At 55.8% G+C, this 22,839-nt stretch overlaps 2 protein-coding genes across 2 annotated transcripts in view; both read left to right on the top strand.

Annotated features, from left to right (window-relative positions):
- Positions 1-11,763, top strand: part of LOC113490633 (deleted in malignant brain tumors 1 protein-like) — a 34,432-nt gene extending 22,669 nt beyond the window's left edge. The window contains exons 21-28 of the mRNA XM_026867169.1: positions 1,957-2,145; positions 5,131-5,227; positions 6,698-6,724; positions 7,808-8,137; positions 8,549-8,878; positions 9,248-9,577; positions 10,128-10,457; positions 11,316-11,763. Of these exons, the coding sequence (XP_026722970.1) occupies positions 1,957-2,145; positions 5,131-5,227; positions 6,698-6,724; positions 7,808-8,137; positions 8,549-8,878; positions 9,248-9,577; positions 10,128-10,457; positions 11,316-11,350 (1,668 nt within the window). The 3' untranslated portion in view covers positions 11,351-11,763. The remainder of the gene's footprint in view (positions 1-1,956; positions 2,146-5,130; positions 5,228-6,697; positions 6,725-7,807; positions 8,138-8,548; positions 8,879-9,247; positions 9,578-10,127; positions 10,458-11,315) is intronic.
- Positions 11,764-16,223: 4,460 nt separating this feature from the next.
- LOC113490627 (zinc finger protein 397-like) overlaps positions 16,224-22,839 on the top strand; it is a 9,590-nt gene continuing 2,974 nt past the window's right edge. The window contains exon 1 of the mRNA XM_026867155.1: positions 16,224-16,233. The gene's annotated coding sequence lies outside the window, so the exon portion shown is untranslated. The remainder of the gene's footprint in view (positions 16,234-22,839) is intronic.

The raw sequence follows: 22,839 nt of genomic DNA, 5'->3' as shown, positions 1-22,839 counted from the left end.
GGGGGGGGGGGGGCACAGGGACATTCACACGTGGGGGGGCACAGGGACATTCACACGTGGGGGGGCACAGGGACATTCACACGGGGGGGGGCACAGGGACATTCACATCTGTGTGTGGGCACAGAGACACGTGTGTGTGGGAATAGACATGGGAGTGAAGGGAACAGGCAGAGCGCGTGTGGGCGCAGGGTCACGCGTGTGTGTGGGAACACACATGGACAGTGCAGGAACATGCCCGGAGCATCTGCGTGGATGCAGGGACATGTGTGTGCGTGGGTGCAGGGACACACGTGTGCATGTGGGCGCGGTGCACCCAGCCCCCGGCGTTCGTGGCTTTGGGTCCCTGCCCCGCTGACCAGAAGGGCCCTTTGGCTGCCCTGAGGGCACGTCCGAGCCTTGCCCAGCCCCGCGGGACGAGCCCGTGCGCACAGTCCCCATCAGCCCTCTGCAGATATTTGGAGAGCTCAGAGACTTGCCCTTGGCCCGAGAGGGCCATGAGCGCCTCGAAGGACCAGGGATGGCACAGCTCTTCGACCTGGCTCTGCCTGGAGGCAAAGCAAACAAGGAAGCACAAACTGCACGGGGCAGGGAGAGAAATGCAGGAGCTGGGTGAAAAGACACACCGTATTTAAAAAAAGAAAAATAGAAAAAGACCCAAACCTAGGTGGCAGATAACCACAGTCAGAGATGAAGGAGGTCCTCGGAAGCGCACCCAACCCAGAGGAGCAACGGCTCTGTGTCTCCCCACATTGCTTGGATGTTCTCATGCTGCAACACAACCTGCTGCCTCCTCGGGATCCCCAGAGGGGTTTGGTGTGGGGAAACTGGGGGAGGCTGAGGCATGACGACCTGGCGACACGGGCCTCGCTGGGGTCCATCCCAACAGAGGACCATCACGCCAACCAGCCGGCGGGGCGGCACCTCTGAGGCACCTAAAAGTCGCCACATTCCCGTGACGTTCAGTGGGGGAAGGACGGGAATCACATCCCCGTGGGGCCTGATGCTCCTCACAATCCCCTCTGGACACGGTGCTGCTCCCCACCACCCTCGGCACCACTGGATGCCTCCAGAGGAGACCCAGAGCTTGACTGATGCCAAGACAAACCACGTTTGGCCATCTCGACCCTTTAACCATTCAGTGCCTGCCCAGTTGTTTAACCAGTGCATCCCATCCAGGCAAGATCTAAAAAACACTGGTCCAAAATGGATATTGGGGTTTTTTCTGCTTTATTTATTTATTTCTAATTTTCCACCCAACTGGGGACGATGTCCTGTTGGATCTGCAGCAGCGGAGGAGTTGCCCAGGCTCCTGGGAAGCGTGATGTGTTTGATGTCTGTCCCGCTTCAGCACAAATGGGGTTTTTCAATGAGGCTTCACTCCTCTATTATTACTTTAATTAATTCTGAAGTGATAACTTTAATTAATTAACTCATTCTAAATTGCTGTGGATTCTGGTTTGAGTAAGTTTCAGGTTTCTTTCTAAAACCTTAGTGCTAAAGAAATCCCCGCACAGATTGCAAAGGGAAAAAAAAATGTAATACTTTTGAGATTTTCCTTGTCGTTTTTAGTTTTGCTTAACTTGTTCCTTAACTCGAAGCAAGGAAGGTGGTGGGTAGTCCCAAGGGTTAATTCAATTTCCCTGCTCCCACTGTTAACCTCCTACCCAGGGGTGGGTTCACATTCCTCTTTGAAGTGTTTAAACATTTCTTAATCCTATTTTCTCTTCTGTTTGCTTGAAAAACAAAGCAGGATGAAAGGGAAATTGCTGCTTTAGTTGGCTGTCTTAAAAAACAACTGTCCTATGCACCCAAAGCCAATATTTACTTCTCAAACACTCTGCGAACACCAACCAAGTTCTCACTGAACTTCCTTTTTGTCGGGATGCATCCCTCCTGAGATTGGAGGAGATGATCCTCGAATATGAACCAGTTTTCTTGGGCCCCTCTTGCCTCCAGGGCTTTATTCTGCGTTACTCTGCCAAGCGGATCCCCGAAGAGGCCGACGTCTGCTCTCCCGAAGTCCAGGGCAGCGAGCTGGCTGTGATCCCTCCTTGCTGCCCTCAGGATCTTGAACTCCCCCATTTCATGGTCCCTGCAGCCAAGGCTGACCTTAAGCTTCACCCCCAACCCAGCCCCTCCGTGTTGGTGAGAACAAGGTCCAGCACAGCACCTCTCCTCTTGACTTCTCTATCACTTTGAAAACGAAGTTTCATCAACACATTCCGGGAACCTCCTGGATTGCTTATGCTCTGCAGTGTTGTCCTTCCGACAGATATCGGGGTGACTGAAGTTCCCTATGAGGACCAGGGCTTGTGAACATGAGGCGGCTCCTCTCTCTCTGTAGAGGGCCTCATCCACTCGGTCCACCTGGTCAGGTGTCTGGAGCAGACCCTCACTATAATGTCCCCTGTCCCTGCCTTCCCTTCACTCTGGAAGCCAGCTCCCTCCCCAGGCAGAGCTCCATACACCACAGCTGGGCACTGACACAGAGGACAACTTGCCCTCTCATCTCCCCTGCCTGAATTTTAGAGGATTTGGCCTACATTCAGTTCCTGGAAAAAGCATTGAGCACAAAGCCAATACTTCTATTTGTAGCTGCCTATAAGATAAGACACCAAGTGTTATCAACAGGTTTGTTGGGATCAACTATCAAGTGAGTAATCAACGGTACAAATACAAACCAGGAATTACTGGCTGGACTCACCACAAGCGGGAAGAACCCGAGGATCAGTATCAAAGCACAACTGGCGGTAGCTCAACAACCCTTGGGTATTGCGAAAAAAACAAACCTCACCTGAGACTTCTGGAACAGGGCGGTCCTCTCGCGTGTGAGATACCTGTGTGTCTGTCATCTTTTCCCAGGAGTCCTGAGGTCTCTGCTGCACAGCAGTGGCTGGGAGTGTGCAGCAGCTTTCAAGAAGGATGTTGGCCAACTGCTGGCCTCCTGGAGACTGGCCAAAAGGGCAGCACTAACAGTTATCTAAGCACGGAAAACAGGACAGAGATGGAGAGATTGAAAATGTCTTCAGTGGGCAAAACGGAAAACTAAGCAAACAGATGAGAACAGTCTTCAAATGCTGAGGTACAGAGCTCATCTGTATTCTCTCCTGTGAAGAGAGGCTGAGAGAGTAGGGGTTGTTCAGCCTGGAGAAGGGAAGGGTCTAGGGACACCTTATTGCGGACTTTCAATAAAAGAAAGGTGGGGACAAACCTTTTAGTAGGGCCTGTTGCGATAGGACAAGAGGTAAGAGTTTTAAGCTAAAAGAGGAGAGATTCAGACTGGGTATAAGGAAGAACATTTTTGCGGTGAGAGTGGTTGCCGAGACAGGTGGTAGATGTGCCGTCCCTGGAAACAATCACAGAGTCATCTGCATTGGAAAAGACCTTGAAGATCATCCAGTCCAACCACTGACCTCACACTGACTGTTCTCAACTCCACCAGATCCCTCAGTGCTGGGTCAACCTGCAACATCCGAGGCCCAGCTGGACGGGGCTCTGAGCAGCCTGACCCGGTTGAAGATGTCCCTGCTTATGGCAGGGAGTTGGACTAGGTGACCTTTAAAGGTCCCTTCCAACTCAAACTGTTCTGTGATTCATCTGCTCTCGGTTGGATGCAGTGTTCTCTTCCACCATACACAGCTCTGATACTGAATGTAATATGGACCTGACTTTAACTTGGACTGATGCGTGTCTTTGAGAGGGCCATGGTCCTCCACAGGCTGAGATTTGTATTTATTCAGGCCTGCTTTTCTGGCCCATCACCTTCAGCTTTCATCTGCTGGACCAGCTGTTGCAAAGGAAAGACTTGCTACCCCTGCCCTCCTTCATCTTCCCTGTGAGTTGTCACCCACTCCTACTCTCCATTTCTGCCAGGGCTCTTGTCTGTCGTCTCCAGAGGGTGCGTCCACACTCTTCCTTAGCGTGGGGAAGACAAAGGAGGTTGTAGACAAAAGACAAAGTCCCTGGGTTGTACAGTCTGAGGAGCACCTCAGAGCTGCACAAACTTTTCTATCCAACACACACTCCCTTGGATGAAAGATATTCCTGTCTGTTAATATTTTGGTTGCTCAGCAGTGAAGTATATTTTCTGTGTTCAGCTGAGCTGCTTTGCACCTGCCCCTGAGCTTCCTAGAGACGACGCTGAGCTATGGTCCTGCAGGCCTGCCTTGCCCAGATAGCTGGTGCAAATGCAGAGAGGGGTTCGGGGGTTTTGCTGAGTAGTGGAGGGCACGGTGCAATTCTCCTAGGATCACATCTCCTTCCCTTCGGGATATCCACCTCATCAGCCTGCCCTGGGGCCTCCCCCCCCTCAGCCATCTCCAGTATGGGAGTCTGACAGGTGGTTGCAACTGCCTTCGAGGCGTGCTTGGTGGTCTCTGCTGAGCATTCAAGGCGTCTGAATGCATTTTCCAGATAGAGCGGTTGGCACAAGGTAGATCCCAACCCCGTCAGCAGCAGCATCGCATCCCTGCCCAGCCGTGTGGCTGTCTGGGTGACTCAGCCTCTCAGGGGACCTGTGGGCCTGGCTGTCCCGTCCAGGGCAGCACCTTGCGGCTCGCACATCTGGCTTTGTCAAGACGAGGAGGAGGTCTCACACCAACTCAAATTGAACTGGATTGTGAACACACATGAACCTTGCAACCAAATTTCATGAAGACTTCCCATCTCTTGGGACAAACATGGGGGAATATCGGGAAAAAAAAATATCAGTTTTGGAAGACACTGCTTTCAGCAGGGAAAAGGTTTCGTACATCTTTTTGTGCTGCGTTAGCAGCTTGGGGTCATACCCATCGTTCCAGCTAAGCCTGGGCACTGACCTGTTTCTGTGGCTGCCTGAGGCCAGTCCTGGAAGACAACTTGCAAAACCCTGTCTCCCCCCATCCCTGCAACTGATGCTCCGGAACTGGCTGTCCTGGGAGGACTTATTTGCTCATCAGGTTGCCAAAACAGCTCAGTTTCACAATCCCGCAGATTACGTGATGCGCATGGCACAAGAGTCGCTTCCTGGCAGAGGCTTGGCTTCTCATCCTTGCTGGGCACCTGCCACGGGGCATGGAGAGAGGTTTTTGGGGTGTAGGGGAGGAGCCGTGAAAAGGGAGACTTCTCAAATAGCCAGTCCCTCGGGTGCAGGTCCTGCCTCCTCCCTGTCCTCCTCTCCTGTGGAGACGACGAGTGCACAGTATCTTTGCCACCAACATGAGGCTTGTCCTCCTGGCATGTCTCTGGGGTAAGTGAGGTGGGAATTTTGGTTTTGCTTTGCTTTTGGCTCGGCATCTCTCTGCCGATGGTTCTCCCCTTCCACTATTGCTTCTACAGCCCACGGCACAAAGCAAATGGGATATTGAAAGGAACTGAGATGCAATCGGTAGTATTTGATCTGTATCTGATAGCTGAGTGTGGACACTCGGGTCCCCTCAGACATCACTAGACAGCCACAGGAGGAGAGCTGGGTGCTGCCCCACCAATACCTTGAGAAGTGTGTCATTCAGGCACTGAATCCCAGCCCTCAGGAGCAAAGACAGCAGCACACAAGGTGGAGTTCCCTGCCCCTGTTTCTCTCCTGTGGGTTCCTAGTCTCTGGGGGTTCGTAGAATCACAGAGTGGTTTGGGTTGGAAGGGACCTTTGAGGTCATCTAGTCCAAACCCCCTGCAATGAGCATCTTCATCCGGGTCAGGTTTCTCAGAGCCCCTCCAACCTGACCTTGAATGTTTCCAGGGGTGGGGCATCTACCACCCCTCTGGGCAGCCTGTTCCTGTGAGTCACCACCCTCATTATAAAAAAGTTCTTCCCTAAATCTTCCTTTTCCCCTGCTTCAGGGATAAGGCCAGACCTGGTGGCAATGGGCAGAGGCCCTGAGTATGCTCGGTGGCTCTGGCACCTCAGGCTCCCAAGATGATATGTTACCTGAATGCAACTGGAATTTACAGAGAAAGGGGAAAACCATAAACTAACTTTAAAAGTAGCTAAAAAAACCCAAAAGGCAGATGGAAAAAAGACTTAGCTGGGCAATAACGCTAATGCTTGTCCTGGTGTCAATGTTCTGCCCTTGCCTGAAGCTGTTGGTTAGTGCTTGGGATCTTGCCCGACTGCCATATTTAGGAGCAGAAATTGTTGTTTGTGTTTAGGTCTTCTTTGCTGTTGACCATCTACAGTGGGTACAAAGTGCCCTTCTCCTGAGTTTCCAGGAAAAACAGATCCTGGCAAGTTTTCCTCAGGCTTTCCCTCTCAGCATTTACCACAGAATAGAATAGAATAGAATAGAATAGAATAGAATAGAATAGAATAGAATAGAATAGAATAGAATAGAATAGAATAGAATAGAATAGAATAGAATAGAATAGAATAGAATAGAATAGAATAGAATATGTCTGGACGCTGACTTTCAGGTGACTGAATCTGGACAAGAGGAATCCCAACTTCTCTGTTACAGTATTTTCACGTTGTCTGCCCATACAATTTTTTTTTTTCCCCAGTAGACTTGGGCTTTTTAAGCTTTTGTCTCCTTATCTGATCGCTGTAGCAAGAAAGTCCCACAGACACGCACTAGGATAGGCACAGCCCGCTGACAGCTGGCTTTGGGAGACACAACAACGATGGGCCCTAACAGAGCTCACAGAGCCTTGTCTCGTGCCTGATGTTTTCCTGTCCTGAATCTCACGAGACTCGGACTAACATCCTGTATTTCTTCTCTTTCAGCTTCCCTTGCAGGAGTCCTGCTGGCAGGTCAGTATTTGTAGTAGAGTGGTGCATGAATCAGGACACACAGCTGTCACAAAATGTCATCCAGAATGATGCTGTGTCTGAGCTGGATATTTAAATATGCTGCTCGGGGCCAAGAGACTTTGATCTGAAACCCGTTTCTGTGGCCAGTGATCTCTCTGTAAACCACATTGTCTTGATTAGTTGATGGAGAAGGCCTGACTCTTTACCTCCTGTACGCTCTGTGAGGTGCAGCTGGTACCTGCTGGAGATCTCTGGGTGAAAGGAGTGGTATGATCCCAAACAGCTGCTCATTTTAGCAAAATTAAACCATAAGTCGGGATATCCTCGATGCTGGGGTCTGATCTCCATGAGAGGGAGGAACGCCTGGTGTCCGCTTGGCTCCAAGAGCCAGTGTGGAGGTGCTCCAGGGTTTCAGACCCTGGCACTTTTCAGTCCCTGAATTTCTCCCTCTACACCCCAGATCCGTGCAAAGGGACCAGGGTATCTCGAGAGATTTCATTCATGATATTAGGGTGGTAAACAGTGTGGTGATCAGAGGTTTGGCAGCTGGAGCCAGGTTTTGAGAAGAATTGTGTGTCCTGGTGGGTTCAACAACAAGAACAGGACTGAGTGGGTCCTTTCCACTCCCGAGTGCTGATCGTCTGTAGGTCACAACACCCAGCAATTGCTGCCAATAGCTGAGCAAACCCAGCTTGGGGAAGGGGTAGAAATATCTCAGTTCTCTCCACGCTTCTTCTAGTCCTTGTAGCAGCATTTTCTGGGAGACATTGGCCTTAACTGGGGGGAAATTTACCCGGAACCTAAATGCTGGAGTAGGTTGGGGGGGGAAGCTATACCTCTCCCTTTACAGCTGAAAATGGACCCTGTGATTTGTATCTCAGAACAGACTTAGGGCCCCACAAACACCTGCAGCTTTTGGCTATTCCCAGCTCGAAACCCAGTTCCCAACCGCCAAAGGTTTGGGATGCTAGAATACCCTGGGCTTTTCTTCCCCCCGGTTTGTCAATACAGACAGACACACTGGGCAGGAGAAGCCCTCTTTCTCATTCCCTGCCTTCACCATGGGGTGTCTTCTCTCTCCAGAAGATGTAAACACAGCCAAAGTGGAGATCCGCCTGGTGGGTGGCCCCAGCCGCTGCTCTGGGAGAGTCGAGGTGCTTCACGAGGACGTCTGGGGGACTGTCTGTGATGACCACTGGGATCTACGGGAGGCAAAGGTTGTGTGCAGGCAGCTGGGCTGTGGGACAGCGCTATCAGCCCCTCGGGAGTCAAAATACGGGGCAGGGGATGGCAAAATTTGGCTCAGTGACGTGAACTGCAAAGGGACAGAAGCAAACCTCACTGAATGCGAGGCGAAGCTGTGGGGAGAGAACATCTGCAACCACGTGGAAGATGCCAGCGTGGAGTGCTCAGGTAACCTCCAAGTGTTTCCTACTTCATGCCACATTGGCCCTTCTGCCTCAAATAAGCCAGGGTGCAATTTCTGACCCGTTCAGTTAGGAGGTCAGGCGTGCTGGATGAATTTGTTCAGCTCCACCTTCCCACCCCACTGGACCCAGAGAAGTTGCATCACAGCTCCTGGACCTGGAATAACCTGCAGAGCTGGGAGAGGACACAAATAGTCCCCTCCCTCCCCTTACAGCCTCCGTGCTGATAATATTTTCCCTTCAACCTTTCTTCTTAAGCCAGAATTTAGGAAGGGAGCCTTTGACAGATGTTTGGGATGAGCAGAGACAGAGTGCATCATGTGAGATTCTGCTTTCTCTAGGTGGTCGGTGGCACAGAGACTTGTTCCAGAACTTCTCCCTCATTTGTTTTTGGCAGGAACAGAAATACCTGAGCCAGGGCCAGTCCGGCTGGTGGGAGGCCCAAACCGATGTGCTGGGAGGGTTGAGGTGCTTCATAAGGAGCTCTGGGGCAGCGTGTGCCATGACGACTGGGATCTAAATGATGCCCAAGTTGTGTGCAAGCAACTGGGCTGTGGGGATGCAGTGCTGGCCCCCATTGGAGCCAAGTTTGGACAAGGACGTGACACCATCTGGCTGGATGATGTGAACTGCACAGGGGTGGAAGCCGCTCTCTCTGAGTGCCCAGCGAGGCCATGGGGGGACCACAATTGTTACCACAAGGAAGACGCCAGTGCAATCTGTTCAGGTAATCCTGCCATTGTCCCACTTTTGCCAGCCATGCATTAGGGTGGCACAAGTTTGGACAGGGGCAAGGGCTTCCTGCAGAGCACTCTCCTCCTGAGAGTCCTGCTGGTGGCCTGGGGACCTTATGCCACAGAAGAAGGCTTCAGTCTGGGAGGTTCTGTCTTCTTTGCTCACTGGGGTGCTCTGTGGCCATTTTTCTTCAGCTCAGGCTTGATGTTAAGCCTGCCATTGTGCTTCTGGCATGTTGTACGTGGAGAAAGCTATGGAGGAGAAGCTGCTGTGTGCAGGGCAGGTGGGGATGTCTGGGGAAGAGGGGGGACACACACCAATGCACACGGACCTGAGCATCCCCCTCTGGATGTGTCTGCAGAATCGGGGATCACCGTCTCCACTTCAGTCCGCCTGGTGGGTGGCCCCAGCCGCTGCTCTGGGAGAGTCGAGGTGCTTCACAAGGACGTCTGGGGGACTGTCTGTGATGACCACTGGGATCTACGGGAGGCAAAGGTTGTGTGCAGGCAGCTGGGCTGTGGGACAGCGCTATCAGCCCCTCGGGAGTCAAAATACGGGGAAGGGAAGGGCCAGATCTGGCTGAGCGATGTGAACTGCACAGGGACAGAAGCGTCCCTCACCGAATGTGAGACGAAGGCCTGGGGAGACAACATCTGCAACCACGTGGAAGATGCGAGCGTGGAGTGCTCAGGTAACCCCCTCCATCCCCCATCCTGCACATGCTGGGCACTAGGAGGGGCAGATGCCACCACACACATGCCCCCTGCCCGAGCCAGGACTGGCCCTGAGCCCCAGTGCAGCTCTGTGGTGTCTGCTGGTGGAAACAGCAGGAGAGGGACACGGCTGTTAACTCACCCCATCCCTGAGTGCAGTGCTTGTCCCGTGACCCAGGGAGGACACATGGATGTAGCTGACCCAGGGGCAGCATTAAATCCTCTCCTACCTGAGACTGCTCCGGTCCCTTGTCCTGCCTCTGGGCTGCAGGGTGGTTACCATCAGCAGGCTCCTTGAAGCAGATGGACAGTACAGCCTGCAGCCATCCATGAAGACCAGGAAAGCTTCCTCCTGCCCTTTTCCCACAGCCCCTCTCCCAGGCTTTTCTGTCTTCCTTCCCACCCCAGAGAAGCCCTTGCCATATCCCCGGCGTGCTCAGAGACACCTGAGCCTCTGCTGAGGGGCAAGCCTTCCACAGGCTGTGGGATGTGCAGGACGTAACATTTTTTTTTTGGGTACTGGTGCAGAGGTGGACGTGCTTGAGGGGGGGCCAGTCCGGCTTGTGGATGGCCCAAACAAATGTGCTGGGAGAGTGGAGGTGCTCCACGAGAACCGGTGGGGCAGCATCTGTGATGACCACTGGGACATGAAGGACGCCGAGGTGGTGTGCAAGCAGGTGGGCTGCGGATCACCGCTGTCAGCGCCGGGAAGCGCCCGCTATCGTCGAGGGTCGGACATCATCTGGCTGGATGATGTCGAATGCAACGGGACGGAAGAGAGCATCTTCGACTGCCAGGCCAGGCCGTGGGGTGAACACAACTGCTATCACGGGGAGGACGCCAGCGTTACTTGTACAGGTAATGCATCACCATGGCGTCTGACGTGGGGTGGGGACAGGGTCAGACTCTTCTAGCAGAGCCAGCAGGCTGGACTGCAGGGTACAGCAGGAATCACAGGGCAAAGGGTCCCCCCAGCTCAGGATAATGCTGGTGGAGGCAGGGAAACGGATACAGGAGGGAGCTGTAAGGAATATAGAGCATCTGTTTAGGATGGATGTGATGGGACCAGATGGTGGGAGAGGGGCAGCAGCAGAGCAGAGGCAAACACACCGCTGACAGTTTGACTATGGGATGGATTCCTCTGTGGAGATGTTGACAAGGGGGCTTTGTGTAGGGCGAATCTCCTAAAGGGCAGAAAGAGGGAAGGTAGGGCGGGACAGGAGGTAATGACGAGCATCAGTGGCTGGGGCGAGATGCATCCGTATCGGTGCATCGTCAGTACTCAGTAAATGTCTGAGTTGGACTCTCTGAAGCTCCTGGGAGCTGAGTTCCTCACTTCTCATGCCCTGCTGGACAGGCCCTGCATGGATGAAGGGAGGAACCCTGGGGGCCTTTGGCTGGTTTCATTACGGAGGAGCAGGGCTGTAGGGTCTTGGCTTTCACCTGGGCGCTGCACAGGGTCATGCTGTCAGGACCACGTGCCGCAGTCCCCTGGCTCGAATTGTGCATTGTGCCACAGGGTTGGAGTCTGCACTTCACACAGCCCTGTCCTGGCTCCAATGGCCCCGTCCAAAGCTCAGGTGCTGTGTTCCTGACAGCTCCAAATAACCTGCAGACCTTCTTCAGGAGCAGTCTTTGTCACTTCGAGCAGGCAGTTCTGGTGTCAGGCAGTTCCTGGGAGCAGACAGTGCTTTACCTTGCTCCCTTTCTCTGCAGTTAACAAGCAACTGGAGAATCCAGAAGCACCGTGAGTGCCCGACTGGCCCCACTGGCCCATGCTCATCTTGCTGCAGAGAGACGTGCCAGCAAGATTCAGCTGAGGAGACAAAGGGCAGAGATATTGCAGAACTACCAGTCTGCCATAACGGGATCCGGGGTTTGGCAAAACCATTCTCTCTCATCCCTTGAAAGATCTACAAACTTGGTTATAACTCCAGTGATGGAAAACTCATCTCAACACGCTATTCCCACTGAAAAGCAAATATCACAAAGTATCAATAAAGTTCCCCTAAAACTGAGCATCTGGCTGTCTCATAAATTGCTCATGGGCCTCTGCTGCCTGGATACATCCCTGTCAGAGAGCTGTTGGTCCAACATGATGAATATTTATGTGAGGAATGAACATGAGCGATATTTATACCAATCAGCACCTCAGATCTGCAGAGAGACATTTGCCTCCACGGACATTCAGGCCAGTAACGAGGGCAGCCATAATACCCTTGGGAAGGGTATTAAACATGGCACAACACGGGCTTGTCTCTGAAGGTTTGTCTGTCCCTCCTTAGGGGAGGACTGCCTCCCCGTACGGAACAATCCACCCCTTTTCCTCCTTCATTTCTCCCACAGACCAAAGCAGGCCCTTTACAAGTGGATATTTTCCCATTGCAGGGATGTCCAATAAGAACTTAGCCTCCAACACAGAATTTTTTTGTGATTTGTTACTTTCCAAAACATGCTTTGTGCCTGTCAGCACACCACCAATGCTCTAATCCCAATGAAGCAAAGAGGAAAGGTGCTTCGCCCAGTATTGACAACGTGCACCTCCGGGTTAGGTGGCCAACTCAAGCTAGATTTATGGGAAGGAGAGCTGGCTGGGTCCTCTCCCCCGCCTCCACCCAGACTAGTTCACCCCGTTCCAAAGTAGGTCTAAAGCAGCTCATGGCATCCTGCTTTCGGTAGATGCCCTAGCTCCGTGCAGTTCTGGGCAAAATGAGGTGAAGCTGGTGGTGATCTGACCACAACACAGAGCATCGCACAGACTCGCCAGAGCAGAAAGTTCAGGTACGTATCTGCATCGTTGGGCCAGAGCATTTAGGGGAGGAAAAGGCCAAAACCCCATGGTGCAGGGATTTCCCCACGGCTCTGCTGTGGCTGCCATTGCCCTCCTTGCATGGTGCCAGCCCAGCCCAAGGGTCTGTGGCCATGAGGGGCCCCCGGAGGGGGAGGCTGCTGCCTTTTCAGTTGAGCAGGTCTGCATACCGAAGTGCTCTGAGCTTCACCGTACGAATGAGGAAGCAAGAGGTGATGCCATCGGTTTCTGAGTTACCCAAGAGAAGACAGTGCGTTCACGCGGAGCCTTCCCTGCTCTCCCTCTCCTCTGCAAGGATCTGTGGGAGTTTGCTGGACATTCCTGGAGGAGCTCTGGATGGTTCCTTCATGAATCGCAGTTCTCACGTTCCCCGCCCAGTTGGGGCTTTAACTCTTCTGGGTGGAATATTTGCTTGGAGAGACCTCAGAAGACCCTGAGACCCTTCTCCACTAAAACTCCGTTCCCAGGTTTGTGAAGATCTTATGCAGGCAGGGAATGTGTCCACACTGAGAGATGCAGAGAAAAATGGGGAAAGCGTGGAAGATCTAACAGCTGTAAAGAAAAACATGAAGAAACATGCCAGAGGAGCTGCTGTTTCCTTGTGTGAGGAGAGGTGTTGAGTGAAATGCCCCCAAGAGCTGCTGTCTGTCTCCAGCGGTTGTCACTGAAACCTGGTGCAACAGGGCTCACAGCGGGACATCAAAACCCAGCTGACTGGGAAAGCTGCAAAGCTCTTCTTAGCTAAACCCTCAATATTAATGCAAACCTGTATCTACCAGATGATGATTTCGATGCAAGAACACAGGTGGCCCTTGCATGGCATTTTAACACTCCAAATGGCACAATCGGTTTTGGTACGGCAAGGGCAACAAATGACTTTTGGCTGGGATTTAGGTTTGGGAAGGAAAGCAGAGCCAAGATGAGAAAAGAGAGGCAAGCAGCAGAGTGGGAATAGGAAGGTTTTAGGGTCTGGTAGATGTCTCAGCTGAGCTCAGAGAAGAGGCAGCTCCTCTTCCTTCCCCCGTGTCCCTCTACAGTTCCTTCAGTCCTCTACAGCCAGCCCTCTCCATCTCTAGGGCTGTCTCTGGGCAGCTCGGTCCCATTCCTGAAGGGACTAAGACAGAGGTGCAGTCGGTGATAGAAATCCGTAGGGGTTTATTCTCCATTTGAGCGAAAGCAGATCATCATCAGATGTAGCTGCTAACAGAGAGGTGTGAGCACATCAGCGCCTCTGTAGGGCTGTACCCGTGTGTCCATATGAACCTCGTGTCAGAGCACACCCCTGCTTGTGCCACGCAGTTTATTTTACACAGTGGGATGGAGACGTCTTCACTGGTGTTCACACATACATTTACAAAACTGGTAATATGTTTTATATGTCTTTATAGACCATAAATTGTAAATACATGTGTAAGGCTGTGGTGGCTTAGGCCCTGCCGGGACCGGAGACCATGTTGCCGTTGTCCCTCCCCCACCCTCAGCCGGTCAGGCTGGAAGTGAGGCACAAACCCCGGGTTAAAATAGAAGAAATTTAATACAACAGAGTGATAAACAATCTGAACCACAACAGTAGCAATGATAACAACAGTAAACAGCAATAACAGCGAACAAGACAAAAGATCCACAGAGAAATACTGCAATGGTTACAGACAGCTCACTCGCGATGCTCCCCGCGACCAAAGCCACAAAGGAAAAGTTCCCACGCTCCCGCGCCCGGACCTGATGTCAGCATGGTATGAATAACCCGGCTGGAGATCCCTTCCCCCTCTCTGCTGGGGAAAACTTAACCCTATCCTAGCTGAACCAGGACAAAGTCATAAACACACTTCTGGTTCAAATCATCCAGGATACAGGGATACAGGTCTGCTATGTGTGGAAAGGGCTGGGCATGGTGGAAGGGCGGGGCAGGGCCCTGTTGGCACGGACAGGGCTTGTGGGTGGGTGTTGCCCTCCCAAGCCAAGCACTGGGAGTTCTCCAGCAAGAACTGGTGAAGATGAGCGAGGGGGGCGGCACACGGCAGGGTCCTGGTGACGGGAGCCTGTGGGGGTGCCTGGACAACGCAATCTGCCTGGTGGGTGCAAACGGGATCGGGAGGGGAAAGGCGGCGAATGTGGTCTGCTGAGGAGCTGGGGGAGCATCCCCAGGGCCCCCGGCACAGCAAACCCCGAGCAAGCCCAGCGAGGACACAGCAGCCCCACTTTAGCGGCGCAGGAGCTCTCTGCCAGAGAGAAAAGGCCAACACAGACAGTTGTCGCTGTGCACCTGCTGGGCTGGAGCCCTACCTGGGCTGTCTGCGTGCGTGGTTCACTGTGGCGTACGTTGTGGTGACGCTCGGCTGTTGCACACGAGGCTTTTGAGGGAAAATTAAACCATGTTATTTCGTTTGCTGGCTACGGGCCCTGCGCTAGCCTCTGGCCCTGGGCTGCAGGAGCGCTGAAGGGAGCCGTGCACTGTGGCTCACCAGGCTGGGTTAACGGGGTAACAAAACTAACAGCAGATTTGGGGGAGTACTGTGTTTCTCAGTGGTCCCTTGTTTCTTCTTCAGTGTTGCTTTCCCACAGATTAGGGTTTCAGGTTTTTTTCCCCACTTGACAAGCCCCCAAATTTTACACCAGGCATTTAGCCATGAATCATTCTTCCAGGGAAAATGTTTGCAGAAGATATTGAGAGAAAATAAAAATGTACTTGATGGGAAAAATATCTTCTTGTTGGAGGAGTGTCGCTCTCTTTAAGTGGAAAGGGCCATCAGGTGAGGCGAGACATGGGCAGGTGGACACAGATATAAAAGCGTTTTTCTCTGAGTGCATCCCTTGAGTTCTTGGTGGGAACAGCCCATGGGACTCCCCTGCCCAAGCCACCGGTACAGACCCCGCCCTGTCCACCCCATCCCTGGGGGCCCTGCTCCCTGGTTTGGCACCAGAGCTGTGCCACGACTCACCCTCTTACATCCAACGTGGGCGATGGTGGAGTCTGGTGGGGGGCAAAACCACACTGTTAGCCCTTGCTTCCCATTCTGGGGAGGGATGAGACCCACCCTGCCTTTGAACAGCAGACCCCTTGGGGTCAGGACTGAATCCTCTGTCCTGTTTCCCCCTAATTTCACCCTGCTCTTGGCAGCAGAGCAAGCTGCCCTTCCAGCTGTGGATGCAGGAACACTGGGGTTTGGCTGCGTTTCCCCCAGCCCACAGCATTTTCCCTCTTTGCCCAACCAGCAGACCCTTATCTGCTGCTTGGTGCCTGCGTGGAAAAACAAAGTCACCCCACAAACAGACCGACGGAGATGGATGGTGGGGAGCAATCCCCCTTCCCCACCCACAGCACGCCCCTGTCCTGCAGCCTGGGATGCAGAGTTAGCAAGGGGATGTTCTGCCGTCGCCCACAAATGGACCCACATCCTCAGCTGCTGACCCTGCTTTGAGGCAGAAATCATGGCAAAGTGAAAACGTAGAGAAGGAAAAGCACCAGTCCCGGGGGGGCTGGACTGCAGCCCAGGGTCGGAGTGCAGGGAAGGACCTTCCCAGGAGGTGGGTTTGGGCTGCTGTCACCTTCCTTCTGCAGGCAGAAGCTGGTCTGTGCATGCAAGGAAGAAGCAGGACACAGCACAGCCAGGAGAAATCTGCCCTTGATCAACGGGCAGTTGTTCTGCATATCCCGGTGGGACATTAGTTACTGGGACTGCACATGGATTTGGGAAAGCTCCTGCAATGAGGGAAGGGGACGGAGAGTGGGAAAGGGGGTTTGGGGCGTTTCCCTGGACTCTGTGCAGCTGCGGAGAGGGCGGCAGGGCCGGTGGCTGTGGGAGGGCAGCCGGCGGCGGCGCAGGGGGTCCCTGCAGACAGAGGAGCCCGTGGCTCACGCGGAGAGGAGAGGTGCTACTCACACTGTATCTCCATGTCGTTGGTCGCTTCCTGCTCTTGGTTGGGAAGTTGCTGCTGCCTGGAGAGGAGGGGGAAAGTGTTTTGGGGTCTGTGTCCAGGCTGTGATGGGGCCAGCTGGGTCACCCCATGGAGGATGCATCAGGTCCTTGGTTGGAATCAAGCTCAGGGCAAGCCCTGTTCCCCTCTCCCTCCACCCAGGGGAAGACACCCACAGACACAGACCCTGCTGCCCCTGGCTGAGGCCACCCCAGGGTGCCTGGGATGCCCCCAGAGCCGTCCGGGATTGCTGCTCACCTCTGGCATCTCTCTCTGCAGGCTGCTGCAAGGGAAAGAAAGGGAGAGGTGGGGGTCAGTTACTGCACAGCCCCAGCATTGCAGGTCCTGGGCTGGACGATGAAGGTGATGGACTGGACCTCCACACCTCGCTCAGGGAGGGACTTGCCCAGCCCAGCCTACACATCTGTGCATCTTGCTTCCCCGAGTGGCTTCTTCCAAGTTCTCAGCAGCTGTGGGCAGCCCAAGCGTCGAGGAGCCGTGCTTGCTCCGCTCAGGCCAGCTCGGAAGCTCCCCCCTCATCCTGGAGGGCTGGGAGCAAATGTCTGCCTGGGGCAGGGAAGTATTTGGGCTCTGCCTCCCCACTCTGGCATCCAAGCACAATCACCACTGAGGAAAGGCCCTGTCAATCTCCGCATCTTTTCACCCCCCAGGTGATAAAGGGAAGGCCTGAGAGCCACGGCTTCCAGTGAAACAGGGGGTACGGGCAGACCATCCAAAACAAGCAAGGGTCAGAGAGCAGCAGCCCTGCATCAGGGTGCAATTTTGGCCTTGAGTTTAACCCCCGATTTCCCCAAATCCCTCACCTTTTTTCACGACACAGTAGCTGACTGCAGCCAGGAGGAGGAGGAAGACAACAGCCACTCCTTGCAAGATGCCTGGGGTGAAGGTGTGAATGAGCTCAAGATGGGGAGCGGGAGGGGGGGGCAGAAGGTGTTGGGGGAGATGTCAGGGAAGTACAAGCAGAGAGCAGGACATGCCCTTAGAGACAAGATAGATCCTGTGTGATGAATACCAGCAGCCCAGCGTCCCTCAGCCCGACACTGGGGTCACTGGGTGTGCAGGGAAGGAATCGCTCATCACTCACCCATGGTCGACAGCCTTGCCTGGGAGTTGGACCCGCTGCCTGGGAGAAGAAAGGGACAGGGTGAGTCTCCATGTCCCCCAGGTGCTGCACAACCGAGCAACTGCTGGGACCCCCCCAGTCCACCATCTGTGAAGCGTTGTGGTAAATAAATCCAGGCGTTGCACTGCTCCGGCTCTGGCAGGTCTGGCAGCACCACACTCCCCTCCCCGTGGTGCTGGGGCAGCAGAGGAGCAGGAAGCCCTCCCGTGCCTGGCAGAAGTTGCCCCGGTGGCAAAGGCTGGGCTCAGCTGCACACTGGCCTCCAGCATCCCAACTGCCCGGAGACACGCCACGGGGCACGGCAGAGTCCCCAGACTCCTCTGGGTTCTGTGGAGCCCCGGAGCGGTGCCCGCCCGCCCACACCTCACCTCTGACAGCCAAGTGCTGGGGAGCGCTGAGGGCAGAGCTCCTCACCCAGCTGCTCTCGTTCCTCTGCTGGTACCCACACGTGTATGTCCCTGCACTCCCCAGGGTGACGTTCAGCCGCAGGGTGTAGCTCGTCTGCCCCTGAATGGCTTTCAGGCTGTGCTTCTCCACCCCATCCTTGCAGAAAATGATTCGGGTAGCAGGAGATGGCAGGCCAGTGGAGCAGTGAAAGAAAACCCATTCTCCTTCCCGGGCACCAGAGGTGCTCAGGGTGAGCTCAGGAGCCGGGAGGTCACCTGGGGAGGTGGCACAGGGATGCCCCAAGCAGCGTTAATGTTGCTGGGGCTGCAAAACGCCCCTGGATGTGGGAGGGAAGAGTCCCCTCTCCAGCATCCACACATGGGGAACAATGCCCCTCTCGTCCCACAGCAACCCCCGCACACCCCCCTCGCCTGCCCCATTGCTGTGCTCACATCACCTGGGGAGCTGCAGGTGTCCTGGGTGGTCATGGTGGCACCTGCATCATGGGGCAGAGAGGATTGTTTAGAGGGGCAGAGACATGCAGAGACCAACGTGCCACTGCCCAGATCCCCGCTGCCGAGTCCTTTGCTGGGCAAACACCTTCCTGCCCGTGTGGCTCCATCCTGCATCTCCTTCATCTCCCGGCTGGGCACCACCCCAAGCCCATATTGGGTGGGTTTGTGGTTCCAGGTGGATGCCTGCGGCTCCCTAAAGCACTCCAGCATCTACCAAGTCTCATTGACCTGACCTCCCTTAGAGGTGCTGGAAAAACGTGCCCTTTGCTCAGAGCTGTGCCATAGCTGGAGGAGGCAATCGCCTTCCCACCCTCATGGGAACAGCTCTGCCCCTCACTGCTGCCCGGCTGCTCCGCACGCCCTGACTCCATCCTCCCCTGTGCCCAGGACGGGCCCTGTCCTGCCCCGCTCCGCAGCCCTCCGGTCCTGAGCCCCAAGGCACAGAAATCCCCAACTCACCAAGCAGCAGCAGCAGCAGGAGGAAGGCAGGGCCAGAAGGACGCGGCCTGGCACAGCCCACCTGCCCCAGCATTTTCTGGGGGCTGCGGGAACCCCCCGTCCTTGAAGTAGTGCTTTGCTCTGAGCTGGGGACGGCGCTTCAGGAGCTGCCTGGCCTGTGGCTTGCAGCGCCTGGGACGGGTCCTGCTGCGTTTCTGTGGCCAGCAGAGCCTTTCCCACAACGAGAGGCTGTGATGAGGGGGGCCCTGCCCCAGCCCCCGCAGTGGACGCTGCAGCTGCAGAGCCCCCACTTCTATTTCCGTACGCCCAGACACCGGAGCACGAACGGTGTCTGCCTGTCCCTCAGGGGACCATCCTCCCTGTAGGGCCCTCCTGCCCCTGTCCCCGACCCGCTCGTGCCCTGGGCTGAGCCTGGCAGCTTGGCATCCCCAGCTCCCCATGGGCAGCAAACAACATCAGCCTCTCCCAGAAGGCTTCGGGTCCCAGGACGGTGATGGGAGGTGTCAGCGTGGGAGGTTTGAGGCTCTGCAGGGGAAGGTTGAGCCTGGGGTGCATGTTGGGGGTGCTGATGCTCAGACCCCATCCCCAGCTCTCCCACAGCCGGACACCGCCTCCCGCGTCTGCTAGGTGAGGGTTTTGGCCGAGTCCCTGCCCCACAGATGGGGGTGTGGGGGTGCAGGGGCCAGGCACGGCTCCCCCTTGGACCTGGCCAGGGGCCAGTGGGCTCAGCCACCCTAAGCTCGGCCCTTTCCAAGCCTGAGCATGGCTGTCTGAGGCTGCAGTGGGGCAGTGGGGAGCCCAGTGCCCCGAGCGCATCAGAGGGCAAAGGGGACAGGATGTCTCCAGGCTGTCCAGCCCCACCGGCACAGCAGCTCTATCTCTCCAGGATGAGGGTGATGAGGGGGTTGGATGCCAGGAGGAGCAGGGCCAGGGCAGAGCGCAGGATCCAGACCCAGAGGGGCAAGGCCGGCCCTGGAAGAGAGGAGGGTCACAGCGTGGACATGTCAGTTGCAGGAGGAAGGAGATGCTGGGAAGGGCTCACGAGCAATCACCCTCCCAAGTTGGGAGCACTGTCTTGTGTGAGAAAGAAATGCGGACCTTGTCGGGGTCACTGTCCTGTGCTGGGACCACCCCAGACACCGAGCAGACCCCCCGCAGCTCATGTCTCGCTTCACTGGACTCATGGGGAACCACTCAGCTCCAACAAATCTCTCCCCGCACGTGTCCCGCCAGACATTTCTCTGGGTGCTCACTAGAGAGCAGGAGCAGTAATGCAGGAAAAATCAAATGGAAAGAAAGCAGCTGTACACCCCGTTTCTGCCATTGTAATGTAGGGATGTGACACGGGGTTTGGGTCTGCTGAAAGAGAACGTGGAGCTGGTGGCGAGCACAAGCTGGTTATTGACCTCGCAAGGCATTTTCTGCTCAGACTCTGGGCATGCAAAGGAAGGTTAGGCAGCCCGTGCACAGACCTTCCTGAAATGGGATGCAACGCATCTGTCTGGAATCTGTCTGACTTCTGTTCCCCAGCCCTCCCCAAAATCCCCGTGCCCCGAGGTCTGGCAGCCCCAGCCCCTCCCGCAGACGCGCCCCTCTCCGACTCACCCAGCAGCACTGGGGCGGTGGGTAGACCCGGCACGGGCGCCCAAGCTGCCGGACCCTGCGGCACCTTCCCACCCGGCCGGCCGGGGCTGTCGGGCTCTGCTCCCTGAGCAGCTGGGGAGCAGCAGGAGAGGCTTCTGCCCCGGGGTTTGCTGCGCCTGGAAGTGACCCGCGTCTGGCTGGAGGCACCTTCCCACAAAGAGGAGCCTGAAAGTCTGTTGGTGATCCTGGGATGACCCTGCTCATCCTCTCGGGCTTTTCTCGGGGCCTGCCCCGGCTGGTTCCCCTGCTGCAGGGTGGCTGTGTGCCCTGATGTCTGCTTTTGCCAGGGGTCTGTGTGGCTCACAGCAAGCAGCCTCTCCTGCCCGCTGTTCCTTGGCAGAGCCACGTCAGGGATCACCCATCGACCCAGTTTCCCCACGGGTCCTCTCCTGCCCAGCGCTACACCTCTGACCCTGCCCTTTGGGTGTGCTCCTGGTTCTGGGAAGGCCCAACTTTCTGTCTTAAGAGCATGGGAACTAGGGCAGCAGTGGAGAAGCTGCATCTCCAAGAGGGTTTTTTGCAGGTGGAGTTGTTGGAGAGCCAGCGTGGTGACCGAGTCGAGGGGCGGTGCAGGACTCTGGCGGCAGCCTGTCTGTCTGCACGGAGGATCTGCCGGCTGGCATGGGGCTTCTGGGCTCTGGAGATGAGCAGCAGCAATGCTGGCGGAGTGGAGACAATCTGTAAACCCACCACAGGTGCCCGTGACGTACCAGCTCTAACCTGCGCGTTGCACGTGGGCAGACCTGTCTGCCTAGGAGGAGAGGGGTGGGAGCTTGGGAGCCCTCTTCCAAATGAGGGGGGCTGGAGAGGAAATGACTGGCAGAAACGTGAGTGCAGGGGGATGCTCACGGCTTTCCAAGGGGTCTTCAGGAGCCCGGCTTCTCGGGATTTCCTAGAGGACGGTGGATCTCACTGCACAGGATGGGCTCAGCTGGGCTCAGCACCAGCTCGGCTCAGCTCAGCCACTGCTCCTTGCTGCAGCTGCTGGGCCTCGAGTGACCTTGCTCTGAAAACATCCCTCCCTTCCCCATGCCCGCTCTCAGCAGCGAGGTAGTCACCTCCTGCACGCTCTGCATGCTCAGAAGTCGACCACACTCCTGCTTGCCCAGACCGCTCCTTCCTGTGCGCAGCAGCGGCTCTTATATTTAGAAACGATATTTCCCTCCCGCTCCCCAACATCAACCCACCCGCCTCTTCCGAGAGCCGCATGTCCCCACGACGCTCTCTGGGTAGAGCTGCTCTTGAAGCAGACTTGAACGCAGCAGCAGCTGCAAATCTCCAAGCCAGGGGCCAAAAGGAGGTGAGGGCGAGCCGAGGGCTGGGGGTGGACACTGGGGCGGCACTTTGCGTGGCTGTGCCCCGCCGGCGTGTTCTGGGTGCGTGGCAATGAAGACAGGCGGCACCTCCCCAGCCCGCTGCGTTTTCAGCGCAGCCCGTGAGGCTCTGCAGTGCCAGCACCCACACCCGTGCGCCTCCATCCTCACGCCGCTGCGGACACCCTGCGTGGGTGCAGGGCAGGTGACGGTGGCTGCATCTCTCACCCGGGCCCCCCCCCCCGGGCTTCTCTGCCGGTGAGGAACGTCTCGGCAGGATTTGTCGTGCCTGGAGACCTCCCTGCCCCACACCAGCACCCGGGGCCTTTGCTGAGGCCTTGCATGCGCTGGGCCTGCTCGGAGCGATGCTCCTTGGGGCTCCAGACCGGTCTAGAGTCTCCCCTTGCTCTTCCCACTTCTGGTTTGGATTTGTGGTGAAGGGTGCCGAGGCGGCCTCTGGGCAGACGTCCCAGCTGTGGCTTTCCTGTTGCCAAGGTTTGGCTCCTCTGAGTTCCCTCACTTCCCACAAGCACCTCCAAGATGAAGGCAGGAGGCGTCATCTCCTGCTCTGCGCCTCGGATGGCGAGATTGGCCCCCACCCTCCTCCCCCTTTCCTCACACACCGCCAGCAGAGATCACAGCGGCCTCCCGGCAGGTTCTGAGGTTAATTCGGTGGAACGCGGCGCCCTGGTCAGCGCTGGCGGGGTCACTATTACACACCCCGGGGTACGAGTCCTCCAAGTTGCCAAGGTGGACTTTGTGCAGGGAGATCTCCACGGCGACCCTCAGGTCAGAAACGCTGCAGTTCACGGGGTTGGAGGGGACAGGCAGTGTGAAAGTGTCCGCCGCGTACACCAGGACCCTCGTGCGCCCCAGAAATGGAGAATTGGGAATTCCCCACCACACCCAGTGGGATCCCGGGGCTGGGCAGCCTGGAGCTGGAGGGGCTGAAGCAGCAGGTCCTGGAGGGGAGCGGTGGTGAGGAGGAAAAGTGGGGGGGGGCGCTTGGGGTCTACGAGATGGTGCAGCCTCTGGGAGATGATGAGGGAGGGAG

Source organism: Athene cunicularia, unplaced genomic scaffold (assembly GCF_003259725.1).
Source record: "Athene cunicularia isolate RWA unplaced genomic scaffold, athCun1 SCF_19, whole genome shotgun sequence".
Taxonomy (NCBI): domain Eukaryota; kingdom Metazoa; phylum Chordata; class Aves; order Strigiformes; family Strigidae; genus Athene; species Athene cunicularia.
Note: the sequence above shows the minus strand (reverse complement) of the source record. Positions and strands in the feature narration are given on the sequence as shown.